General features: G+C 40.9%; 2 protein-coding genes across 2 annotated transcripts in view; both read right to left on the bottom strand.

Moving 5' to 3' along the window:
* Positions 1 to 13,085, bottom strand: part of LOC106089583 (glutamine--fructose-6-phosphate aminotransferase [isomerizing] 2) — a 626,017-nt gene that overhangs the window by 472,531 nt on the left and 140,401 nt on the right. The gene's annotated exons all lie outside the window — the stretch shown is intronic.
* The window catches only part of LOC106092156 (uncharacterized), a 153,205-nt gene that overhangs the window by 5,638 nt on the left and 134,482 nt on the right, over positions 1 to 13,085 (bottom strand). Inside the window, exons 7-9 of the mRNA XM_059362831.1 lie at positions 9,900 to 10,208; positions 9,186 to 9,502; positions 8,636 to 8,927 (exon numbers count right to left, since the gene is read on the bottom strand). Of these exons, the coding sequence (XP_059218814.1) occupies positions 8,636 to 8,927; positions 9,186 to 9,502; positions 9,900 to 10,208 (918 nt within the window). The remainder of the gene's footprint in view (positions 1 to 8,635; positions 8,928 to 9,185; positions 9,503 to 9,899; positions 10,209 to 13,085) is intronic.

Raw genomic sequence — 13,085 nt, 5'->3', positions numbered from 1 at the left:
TAAACTTGGTTAACACGAAGCCTTTCGGATCGACGCAGACTGTGTCAAGGGAGTGAGCGACGAATGCGCATGTAACATTGTGGAACAGCGAAACGGTTGGTATGACAGCGAAAATCATATGGGGTGATTCAGATCGTGAGAAGACCAGGATATTACTGAAAGGAAGCAAGAAGGAGGTCTGTGTAGCTATTGGTATCATAACTGGACACATAGGACTACGAGCACACTTATGTAAAATCGGTTCGGCAAGTGATAGCATGATGAGACGTTGGAGCATTTCCTTTGTCATTGCTCGGCTTTCGCGTCCAACAGATACCGGCATTTAGGTGGAGACACAATATCAGTTTCAAATTTCAGCGAAATTGGATAAATAAATAAGGCTTTTATTCGCTTTAAAGTCGATCTAAAGCCCATAAAAGGTTTATTTTTTAACCGATTTCGTTTAAATTTGAAACATTGAGTAGTTTTACGCCCCCTAACATAGGACCCAAAAGTGGTTCAGATCGGACTATATTTAGGTATAGCTGCCATAAACACCGATATGCCGATAAAGGGTCTCAAGCCCATAAAAGCTCTATTTGTTGTCCGATTTCGCTGAAATTTGAAACAGTAAGTAGTTTTAGGCCACCTGACCAAATAGACACACAGACCGATCACATAGACCGATGTGCCGATTAAGGGTCTGAAGCGCATAAAATCTTTATTGAATTGGGTGCATAATTTTTCCAATATTCACCGGATTGTTACGAAAGGAGGTTTTCATATATAATCGAGGTGGTGGGCATCCAAAGTTAATGCCTTTTTACTTGTTTTTTTTTTTGGAAGAAAGTCGCTGAGGGATAGCTACGACAGTGATATCCATAAGGCGGTTGTAGAGCGGCAGATCTGGGGACAGGTAGTAGGCTTGGAATGGACTCCAAAGACCCAACCGCTGCTCCATGTTCCACTAGCCGACAGATGACTAGTCAGCAGGGGCTCTTGCCGAAGACACCTGGTTCGAGTCTTAAGGACAAGGTGTAATCTTCTCATGCCTATAATTTGCCTAGGCTATCGTCCTTCCCCGGCAAACCAACATGAGCTTTAAGAGGTGGAATAACAGAATGCGCATCGCTCTCAGGTTTATTAAGAGCATTGGTGCGAATGATTCTAAGACTCTCACTGTTAGGGTGAATGACTCCCTAAAATGAGCTCGGGGATTAGATGGACAGGCTACCCCAAAGACTACACGTCTTGATTCGGAAACTGCACCGCAGTCAGCCAAAAGGCTGAGGTGACCTGGAGGGCATCCCATGTCTAAAAGAACTAGGGGAGCAATAGTAAGATTGGTCCAAGAACCTTTGCTAATGTCGCTAGGGACAGTTTTGTGATGGCGGTTGTCGACAATTGGGAAGAACAGGGCTGCATACCTAGGAATAATTGGAGTGGGATAATCAATGTACTGTAATCAATATACTCCGATGTTCTTGGGGAATTTCCTGGGTTTCCACCAGTATGTGACGATGCAGGCTAGTATCGGGGCCAATACAGACTAATTGCCTTCGGGGATCAATGCTCAATTGAAATGTATCGTTGTGCCCTAAAAACATTGGTGAGATCTGGCCAGGCGCAGCACTGGATTTAGCCAAGAAGGAAAATATTACTTCTCGACCAATGGCGCACGCTTGAATACCAAGGATTCAATCAGATCCTGAATCCATACTTGGAAGACTAAGGGAATGTAATCCGAATCTTTCAACCACCGACTTGAAGATTGGTAAACAGGATGAGGTGACCGGAGACATACAGTATTCGTACTTAACTCCGGCTGTCTCGCAGACCTCAACAAGTCTGATGGAGTTGTATTCTACGGATTCAATAAGTAGAAACTGAAAGAATATAGAAGCGGTGGGGTTTGGGTATCAGGAGACGACTCAGCAGTTGTTGCTGAACATTTGCCTGACGGACTATCGGCTAAAGTTTGGCGGATTGCAAGAGGCAGAAAATTCTCCTGCCACGAACGAAATAGGAGTGGAAGGCATCGAAATGGGACCCGACAAGCCGTCTGTTTAGGGGCCATCCAGTTGGACTGAGCTCAAAGTGTACGCCAGCATCGAAGGACGGAACTCAAAACAGTACTTCGACAGCAGCAGCTAGTGAAACATTTAAGGAGAAACGTCCACACCGCAAGTGTCCAGTGTCCTGAGGAAGAGTAGCTCCACTGCTTTCTCACCTGTCCCTGGCTGAGTACGGAAGCTTATCATGACAAGATCGAACGAATCTTCTGAGGATGACCACAGCTTCTCTGATTATCGTTATATAAGTTTAAGCCTTGGAGAAAATACTGCAGAAGTGGTTCATTGGTTAAACAGAAGAAAGGCGGATTAGGAATAATTTCGGCACAAATTCTGCACGTCTATGCCTTATAGACCAGAAAAGGAAGTGGAAACTGAGTAGGATATAGACATAATGGTCAAGCGGGGCAAACAGCAACCGCCATGGTGGACACCATTGCTGGTTGGTCTAAGAAAGGACTGCAGAAAACTCTTCAACAGAGCTAAAGCCACAAGAGCATTACACGATTGGGACATCTATAAGGCTGAGCTAAAAAATATAAGGGCGAGCTGAGAAAGCTCAGAACAAATCCCGGGTGGAATTCTGTAGCTCCGAGGAGGATACATCTGAAGCCTCTAGACTATGGAAGATTCTGTCCTCGAGACCTATTACGGTGGGTATATTCAAAAGTCAGAGTATTATGGCAGGCTTGGGATCTGTCGTTCTAAAAAGATGGGTCAGCAGAAGAACCCCTCAAGGAGATGTAATGTCTCCTCTTCTTTTATGTTAAAGTGACAGTCTGCGATCAGACTCACTTAGACGTTTTCGTCCATTGTGATTCCACAGGAATAGAAGAGGGAAGATGCTCTCTAGTTCCTACCGTTGAACTATCTTGGAGCCATCCGCATAAAAGTCTATGCAACTTCTGTTACCAGGGATATCGCAGTTCCAATTGGTTCTATCAGGAACAGTGGTACAGTACTTTTTATCAAAAAGTGGCTCAGGTAGGGTGTAATCCAAACTGTTTGGAACATTTGGATATAAGTGCTATATATTAAAAGTATTACGAAGACTCGGTGGTGTAGGGTATTATATAGTCGGCTCCGTCCGAATTTTGTCTTTCCTTACTGGTTTTTTACTATATATGTCCCCTGAACACACGTTACAAAATTTTTTGCTTGTAGCTTCCACAGTCTATTACAAAAAATGGCGATTAGGAAACCATCTTTGCCGGAAATTGGTTTTTGTGACAACAATTCGGGTAGAATTTATTTTTATACCCTCCACCATAAGATGGGGGGTATACTAATTTCGTCATTCTGTTTGTAACTACTCGAAATATTCGTCTGAGACCCCATAAAGTATATATATTCTTGATCGTCGTGACATTTTATGTCGATCTAGCCATGTCCGTCCGTCTGTCCGTCCGTCCGTCCGTCCGTCCGTCCGTCCGTCTGTCTGTCGAAAGCACGCTAACTTCCGAAGGAGTAAAGCTAGCCGCTTGAAATTTTGCACAAATACTTCTTATTAGTGTAGGTCGGTTGGTATTGTAAATGGGCCATATCGGTCCATGTTTTGATATAGCTGCCATATAAACCGATCTTGGGTCTTGACTTCTTGAGCCTCTAGAGTGCGCAATTCTTATCCGATTGGAATGAAATTTTGCACGACGTGTTTTGTTATGATATCCAACAACTGTGCCAAGTATGGTTCAAATCAGTCCATAACCTGATATAGCTGCCATATAAACCGATCTTGGGTCTTGACTTCTTGAGCCTCTAGAGTGCGCAATTCTTATCCGATTGGAATGAAATTTTGCACGACGTGTTTTGTTATGATATCCAACAACTGTGCCAAGTATGGTTCAAATCGGTCCATCACCTTATATAGCTGTCATATAAACCGATCTTGGGTCTTGACTTCTTGAGCCTCTAGAGGGCGCAATTCTTATCCAATTTGAATGAATTTTGGCACGTAGTATTTTGTTATGATATCCAACAACTGTGTCAAATATGGTTCAAATCGGTTCATAACCTGATATAGCTGTCATATAAACCGATCTTGGGTCTTGACTTCTTGAGGCTCTAGAGTGTGCAATTCTTATCCGATTGGAATGAAATTTTGCACGACGTGTTTCGTTATTATATCCAACAACTGTTCCAAGTATGGTTCAAATCGGTACATAACCTGATATAGCTGCCATATAAATCGATCTGGGATCTTGACTTCTTGAGCCTCCAGAGGTCGCAATTATTATCCGATTTGCCTGAAATTTTGTATGACGGATTCTCTCATGAACATCTCGATCGATCTCTCTATTTTACTTTTTGAGCCCCCAAATGGCATAATTCTTATTCGAATTGGCTGACATTTCACACAGGTCTCCAACATATAATTTAATTATGGTCCAAACCGGACCATATCTTGATATCGCTCTAATAGCAGAGCAAATCTTTTCTCATATCATTTTTTTGCCTAAGAAGAGATGCCGGGAAAAGAACTCGACAAATGCGATCCATGGTGGAGGGTATATAAGATTCGGCCCGGCCGAACTTAGCACGCTTTTACTTGTTATTTTTAAATTTTTGTCATCTGCAAAATTCAGAAAAAATCACTAAGCTATTTTAGTTAATTTTTTTTTCTTTGAATTTTTTCCGTTTGAGTGTTAATTAAAACAAAATCGTTTTTCAAAGTGGATTTTTTTTAGAAATCTCTTCACAGATTTAATTTTTTTTTTGTTTTTTCTCGTCTATGAACATCGAAGTTACAAAATCTGAAATAATTTTCCAGCTGTAAGAACTTTTTATTATACCCTCCACCATAGGATGGGGGGTATACTAATTTCGTCATTCTGTTTGTAACTACTCGAAATATTCGTCTGAGACCCCATAAAGTATATATATTCTTGATTGTCGCGACATTTTATGTCGATCTAGCCATGTCCGTCCGTCTATCCGTCCGTCCGTCCGTCCGTCCGTCTGTCTGTCGAAAGCACGCTAACTTCCGAAGGAGTAAAGCTAGCCGCTTGAAATTTTGCACAAATACTTCTTATTAGTGTAGGTCGGTTGGTATTGTAAATGGGCCATATCGGTTCATGTTTTGATATAGCTGCCATATAAACCGATCTTGGGTCTTGACTTCTTGAGCCTCTAACGTGCGCAATTCTTATCCGATCAGAATGAAATTTTGCACGACGTGGTTTGTTATGATATCCAACAACTGTGCCAAGTATGGTTCAAATCAGTCCATAACCTGATATAGCTGCCATATAAACCGATCTTGGGTCTTGACTTCTTGAGCCTCTAACGTGCGCAATTCTTATCCGATCAGAATGAAATTTTGCACGACGTGTTTTGTTGTTATATCCAACAACTGTGCCAAGTATGGTTGAAATCGGTCAATAACCTGATATAGCTGTCATATAAACAGATCAGGGAATTTGACTTCTTGAGCTTCTAGAGGGCGCAATTCCTATCCGATTTGGCTAAAATTTTGCATGGCGTATTTTATTTTTACTTGCAACAACTGTGTCAAATAAGGTTCAAATCGGTTCATAACCTGATATAGCTGCCATATAAACCGATCTGGGATCTTGACTTCTTGACCCCTAGAGGTCGCAATTATTATAAAATTTTTTACGATGGATCCTCTCATGACCATCAACAAACGTGTTTATTATGGTCTGAATCGGTCTATAGCCCGATAAAGCTCCCATATAAATCGTTCTCTCTATTTTACTTCGTGAGCCCCAATGGGCGCAATTCTTATTCGAATTGGCTGAAATTTTACACAGGTCTCCAACATATAATTTAATTGTGGTCCGAACCGGACCATATCTTGATATCGTTTTAATAGCAGAGCAACTCTTTTCTTATATCCTGTTTTGCCTAAGAAGAGATGCCGGGAAAAGAACTCGACAAATGCGATCCATGGTGGAGGGTATATAAGATTCGGCCCGGCCGAACTTAGCACGCTTTTACTTGTTTAAAGTTTGTTAAGGTGCACAGTGGGCATTTTGTCCCCACATAAGTGACGGAGTCTGTTATCCGCGAAAGCTGAACAATGACATAGGAAATGCTCCAGCATCTCTTCATCTTCTCCAAATGCCCCACATTTTTTATGACTCCACGCAAAAAATTAAAACGTTTGGGACACTTTTACGACAAACAAAATACTTTTACTATAAATTTTGTTTTATTTGAATTACATAACATTTTGATTCAACATATTAAATGTTAGTCATAAACGTTGCATTATTAGACTATCTAAGTTTGTTTATTTTAAACCTTGTAGCAGCTCAGCCTATGGTGAAAGGACCTTTGTTGTAAAACAAAAAACTTTTTAATGACAAAAGAGTTTCAGTGGCCGCAAATATTTATTTTTTTAACCTTACCAATAACTATTCTTTTTTGTCTCTCCTACTAGAGAGATAACGTGAGTTTTTGGGCGTTTAGTCCAGTGATGGGCAAAACAACTCACAGTATTGCACGTTAAGTTTTTTATGACTGACCAATGATCAGTCAGTATATTGAGCAGATCGTTCGAATGCGGATGGTAAATTCGGAAGGTGAAAATTTTTAAAATGTTGCCTTAGGTACAAAAATTCTCTATATGAATAATGAAGGGTATTGTCAGGGAAAAATTAACTTTAGTCCAACGTTTAAAAAAATAAATTTGCTTGTCGAAAAATTCCTTTATATGCAACGAATTATTTTTTTGCGTGTAGCAGCACCTATTTCGCATAAGTGAGGTTATAGTCCTATGTGTCCCGTTATGATACCGAAAGCTATACTGACCTCCTTCTTACTTCCTTTCAGTAAGAGCCTCGTATTCACAAGATCCGGATCTCCACATAAGATTTTCCTCATCCTGCCGACTGTTTCACTACTCCACAGTGCTACATGCGTTAATCGTCCAATCTCTTAACTCAGAGTGCGACGTCCCAAAAGGTTTTAAATAAATTTATTGATGGAAGTCATCTGTCCTTCACGGCCAATTCGTCTTCCGTTTCGTCCCCTACTAAACGATGCGGGTCGTGCTATCCCCAGAGAAGGCGTTAATCTCCTTTAACACTTCAAGGCCGTCCGTGAACAACCAGTTCTGGTTGTTATAGCCCTGATGGTCAGTTTACTCTCCATTAACAAGTTCACATTTAACAACTCTCACTAATACCATATGATCTCTGAATCTTACGTATGTCCTGTTTTTGCGCCATTTCCCTATTGCAGTTCACCAACTAACCGTCTGCATAATGTCCAACACTTCTGAGTCTTCTCGGTATACTGCCGAATATGACACTTCTAGTTCAGTTCACTGTCCAAGATCACAACCAAGGATATCGAAAACCTTCCGTTGAAGACACGTGCATTAAATTAGCCTCCTCGTGAACAGGCAGATTTCAGTCTTCTCCGGGTTAACCTTTGGGTCTAGCCCATTCGTATTCTGCAAAGCCGATTCGGATTACTAACCCTTAAAAATATTATAACATCACATGTTAAATCCCTTTTTCAGTCACTATCCGTTATTGGTTATCCATGGTGGTCATCTGCAGGTGGTGATAAATCGCTCCCATGTGCCGCTTTATGTCACGAGACCGACAATTTATCGAACTGTTCCTAGCATATGGTCTATCCAGTATCTGAGAACCCGGTCCACCTGGTACTAGTCTAAGCATTGGATCAGTGAAACGCCCCTCACATTATTAGTCCCCAACAAGTAAAAGCGTGCTAAGCGGTCTGGCCAAATCTTATATACCCTCCACCATGGATCACATTTGTGAAGTTTTTTTCCCGGAATCTCCTTTAGGCTATTAGAGCTATATCAAGCTATGGTCCGATCCGGACCATAATTAAATTGATTGTTGGAGACTATAAAGGAAGTCATTGTGCAAAATTTCAGCCAATTCGAATACGAATTGTGCCCTTTAGGGGTTGAACAAGTAAAATAGTGAGATCGGTTTTTATGGGAACTGTATCAGGCTAAAGGTAGATTCAGACCATATTTTATACTTTGCTGATGGTCATGGGGGAAGCCGTTGTACAAAATTTCCGCCAAATCGGATAAGAATTGCGAACTATAGCGACTCAAGAAATCAAGATTCATGATCGGTTAATTACAAATTGACGAAAATAGTATACCCCCATTATCCTATTTCGCTGAAATTAGTCACAGTGCGCTGTATTGGACTCCTAAACAACTTCGACCAATATTGTTGAGATCGGATCATACATTTCAGCGTTGGTTATCTTCTTCTGATGCTGGATAAGGTACAATGCCATATAATCCAAAGATCTGGCTGCCGAATTTAAAGCGCTTCTATTACCTCTTGAAAATTCCATATTCCATTTGTTTGGTAGTGTCGCAGAAAACAACTAAAACCCTATTATGTTGGCCGGGCCGAATATTGGACAACCACCACTATTTATTGAACCAGCGTATGAAAAATAGATGGATCTGCGCTATTGCGTGATAAGAATGGCACAAGGACAGATACAATACACAGACAACTCTCGATCAACATAGCAATTTTGACAATCAAGTGAGTTGGAATGACAAAACGAATGTATTGAATATGTAAAATAATTTGTGAAGAATATCAACTTACCTATGACATTACTTCCGGAACTCACAACAGAACCCCCACTGGCTCCAATAACAATAGCGGGCGTTAGTATACCACCAATGGTACTTGATCCTGTGCTGGTGCAACTGGTCGGCGCATACGATTGCGATGATATGCCAAGAATATCGGGGGACTGTCTGGGTCCACACATTATTGTTGTATTGCTCATCAAGCCAGGCGCTATAGACCCCGACGTGCTGCTGTGCGACAACAGTGTGTTGCCCGGACCTAATGTTCCGTAGAGATTTGTGGCAGGGGTATAGCTTATGTAATTCTAGGCGTGAGCATGAAACCAAACAAAAGTTACAAGAAAAGAGGAATTCATGAAATTTATGGCACCCGCAGAGTCAACGAAACTCAAATCGAACAGAAAAAATGTATGTCCAGCAAACTCATAAACGTAAGAAATGGCAAAAAACATAGAAATAAATAAATAAAAAAAACGTCCGTACGTTGCAAAATGAAATGCTCGTGAATGTTGCAAGCATAGAAATTGTTAGTTGGCTGGCTGGCTGGCCGGCCACTTGCTTACCTCGTTCTTTGACACACTTGGCACCGGAATTGGCGTTTGCAAATCGATGTCAGCATCTACTTCGGAAATTGTGTCGTTGAAACCGTTGGGTATTGTTGTCTCGGCGACTCCTTCGACACCCGTTATGCCGCCCGAACAGGCACCACTGCCGCTGCCCCCAGTAGCAGCGCCTCCTTTGCCGGACGAGGTTGAATGGGTGTCAGTTGCACTATCATGGCGTTTGAGGACTACAAGTCGAACCGCAATAGCAACTATGCAGAGTATGACACCCAACGAACCTGCGGTCAACAGATAAACAAACAGCCGCTCCTGGTCGTCTGCATATGGGGCGAGAAAATATTCGCAGCAAGGACGAAACAAAAACAAAAGTAGAACATAGAAGGAGAAGAACACACAAAATATGGTAAGAAATATGACCACAAACTTTTCTGTTTGTTTTTTGTCTTCTGGCTTATTTTGGAGGGAGGGATTGGTCAACTTGCTTTTCACAAGCAAACCAAAGGGTTCAGATTTCATAGCAAGCAATTGCTAAACACGAAAGGACAAAGCAATAAATCCTTTACTTAATTGCAATGCCATTTGTTAAGTTCAGTCATGGCTGGTGGCAGCTTGCCACAATGCACTGTTGCTGTTGTAGTGTTGCTATTTTAACCACAGCCCCATGAGGAGTGGCAATACTTTCTTTGGGGAAACATAGGAGACGAGTTTAATTACCTTCCAGTGTCATGTCGGCACTGTGTGTCATTACCGGATTAACGCCACCCATGTCGCCCTCAAACATACCCATAGTGGCATTATTGGCTCTATTAACACTTGTCGCTGCATTAAAGGTCCCATTGAGAGCGATGCTGGCATTGTTGCGTGCCGCCGGTACTGTAGTATTGCTGTACAGCTTTGGAATCGCCTCCGACTCCTTGTAGAACAATTCATCATCGTACAAATCATTGACATCCCCCTCGAAATCCTCCGGTTCATCGGCTTCAACTTCAGTTTCATAACGATCCATGAGCACTTGTTTCGGCACTAAAATAAACATTCCAAAAAAAAAAAAAGAAAAATGCTTTGAGTTTTCTTCTTGCCGCAACGCAGCTTTGGCAAATGTGTATGTGTGTGTGTGTTTTAGTGTTTTTGTGCTTTGTGGTAAATTCACAAAAAGATTTACGATTCATTCTCAAACTTTGAAGTAAACCCCTAAAAACGTTCTTATCCGAATATTTAAGATACATCCAAGTTTTTTAGTGATAAATGCAAGCAATGCAAATATTTTGATAAATGCGCCAGGCATGTGTGTAGTCTGGGTATTGGTCCAACTACTATATTGAAAATTGTTTCTTAAGCCACAGGATTTTTCTCGACCACATGCTTCTGACGTTGGCAATAAATATTGTAAAGTTGCAATCAGTGAAATATATTGGCGTATATGGATGTGGGTCATCAACTTTCTAAACATAAATCAAATCGGTTGTCCACAGAAATTAACCCTCCTGAATAAAGAGTGCGGAAAATGCATTCATACAAGGTACGGTTCTCAACAAGTGTGTTAAAAATGTATTAAGTTTGTCCAGGAGGATTTTAACGCACCCTCCACCATTATGCCTGCTACGTTAGATAGTTGTGGTAGTCTTTAATTGGCGTCAGAATATTTGTATACCCACCACCGAAGGATGGGGGTATATTCACTTTGTCATTCCGTTTGAAACACATCGAAATATCCATTTTCGACCCCATAAAGTATATATATTCTTGATCAGCGTAAAAATCTATTATGATCTAGCCATGTCCGTCCGTCTGTCTGTTGAAACCACGCTACAGTCTTTAAAAATAGAGATATTGAGCCGAAACTTTGCACAGATTCTTTTTTTGTCCATAAGCAGTTTATGTTCGAAGATGGGCCATATCGGACTTTATCTTGATATAGCCCCCATATAGACCGATCCGCCGATTTAGGATCTTACGCCCATAAAAGCCATATTTATTATCCGATTTTGCTGAAGTTTGGGACAGTGAGTTGTGTTAGGCCCTTTGATGCCCTTTTTATACCCTCCACCATAAGATGGGGGGTATACTAATTTCGTCATTCTGTTTGTAACTACTCGAAATATTCGTCTGAGACCCCATAAAGTATATATATTCTTGATCGTCGTGACATTTTATGTCGATCTAGCCATGTCCGTCCGTCTGTCCGTCCGTCCGTCCGTCCGTCTGTCTGTCGAAAGCACGCTAACTTCCGAAGGAGTAAAGCTAGCCGCTTGAAATTTTGCACAAATACTTCTTATTAGTGTAGGTCGGTTGGTATTGTAAATGGGCCATATCGGTCCATGTTTTGATATAGCTGCCATATAAACCGATCTTGGGTCTTGACTTCTTGAGCCTCTAGAGTGCGCAATTCTTATCCGATTGGAATGAAATTTTGCACGACGTGTTTTGTTATGATATCCAACAACTGTGCCAAGTATGGTTCAAATCAGTCCATAACCTGATATAGCTGCCATATAAACCGATCTTGGGTCTTGACTTCTTGAGCCTCTAGAGTGCGCAATTCTTATCCGATTGGAATGAAATTTTGCACGACGTGTTTTGTTATGATATCCAACAACTGTGCCAAGTATGGTTCAAATCGGTCCATCACCTTATATAGCTGTCATATAAACCGATCTTGGGTCTTGACTTCTTGAGCCTCTAGAGGGCGCAATTCTTATCCAATTTGAATGAATTTTGGCACGTAGTATTTTGTTATGATATCCAACAACTGTGTCAAATATGGTTCAAATCGGTTCATAACCTGATATAGCTGTCATATAAACCGATCTTGGGTCTTGACTTCTTGAGGCTCTAGAGTGTGCAATTCTTATCCGATTGGAATGAAATTTTGCACAACGTGTTTCGTTATTATATCCAACAACTGTTCCAAGTATGGTTCAAATCGGTACATAACCTGATATAGCTGCCATATAAACCGATCTTGGGTCTTGACTTCTTGAGCCTCTAGAGTGCGCAATTCTTATCCGATTGGAATGAAATTTTGCACGACGTGTTTTGTTATGATATCCAACAACTGTTCCAAGTATGGTTCAAATCGGTACATAACCTGATATAGCTGCCATATAAATCGATCTGGGATCTTGACTTCTTGAGCCTCCAGAGGTCGCAATTATTATCCGATTTGCCTGAAATTTTGTATGACGGATTCTCTCATGAACATCTCGATCGATCTCTCTATTTTACTTTTTGAGCCCCCAAATGGCATAATTCTTATTCGAATTGGCTGACATTTCACACAGGTCTCCAACATATAATTTAATTATGGTCCAAACCGGACCATATCTTGATATCGCTCTAATAGCAGAGCAAATCTTTTCTCATATCATTTTTTTGCCTAAGAAGAGATGCCGGGAAAAGAACTCGACAAATGCGATCCATGGTGGAGGGTATATAAGATTCGGCCCGGCCGAACTTAGCACGCTTTTACTTGTTATTTTTAAATTTTTGTCATCTGCAAAATTCAGAAAAAATCACTAAGCTATTTTAGTTAATTTTTTTTTCTTTGAATTTTTTCCGTTTGAGTGTTAATTAAAACAAAATCGTTTTTCAAAGTGGATTTTTTTTAGAAATCTCTTCACAGATTTAATTTTTTTTGTTTTTTCTCGTCTATGAACATCGAAGTTACAAAATCTGAAATAATTTTCCAGCTGTAAGAACTTTTTATTATACCCTCCACCATAGGATGGGGGGTATACTAATTTCGTCATTCTGTTTGTAACTACTCGAAATATTCGTCTGAGACCCCATAAAGTATATATATTCTTGATTGTCGCGACATTTTATGTCGATCTAGCCATGTCCGTCCGTCTATCCGTCCGTCCGTCCGTCCGTCTGTCTGTCGAAAGCACGCTAACTTCC

Source organism: Stomoxys calcitrans, chromosome 2 (genome assembly GCF_963082655.1).
Source record: "Stomoxys calcitrans chromosome 2, idStoCalc2.1, whole genome shotgun sequence".
NCBI classification, from domain to species: Eukaryota; Metazoa; Arthropoda; class Insecta; order Diptera; family Muscidae; genus Stomoxys; species Stomoxys calcitrans.
Note: the sequence above shows the minus strand (reverse complement) of the source record. Positions and strands in the feature narration are given on the sequence as shown.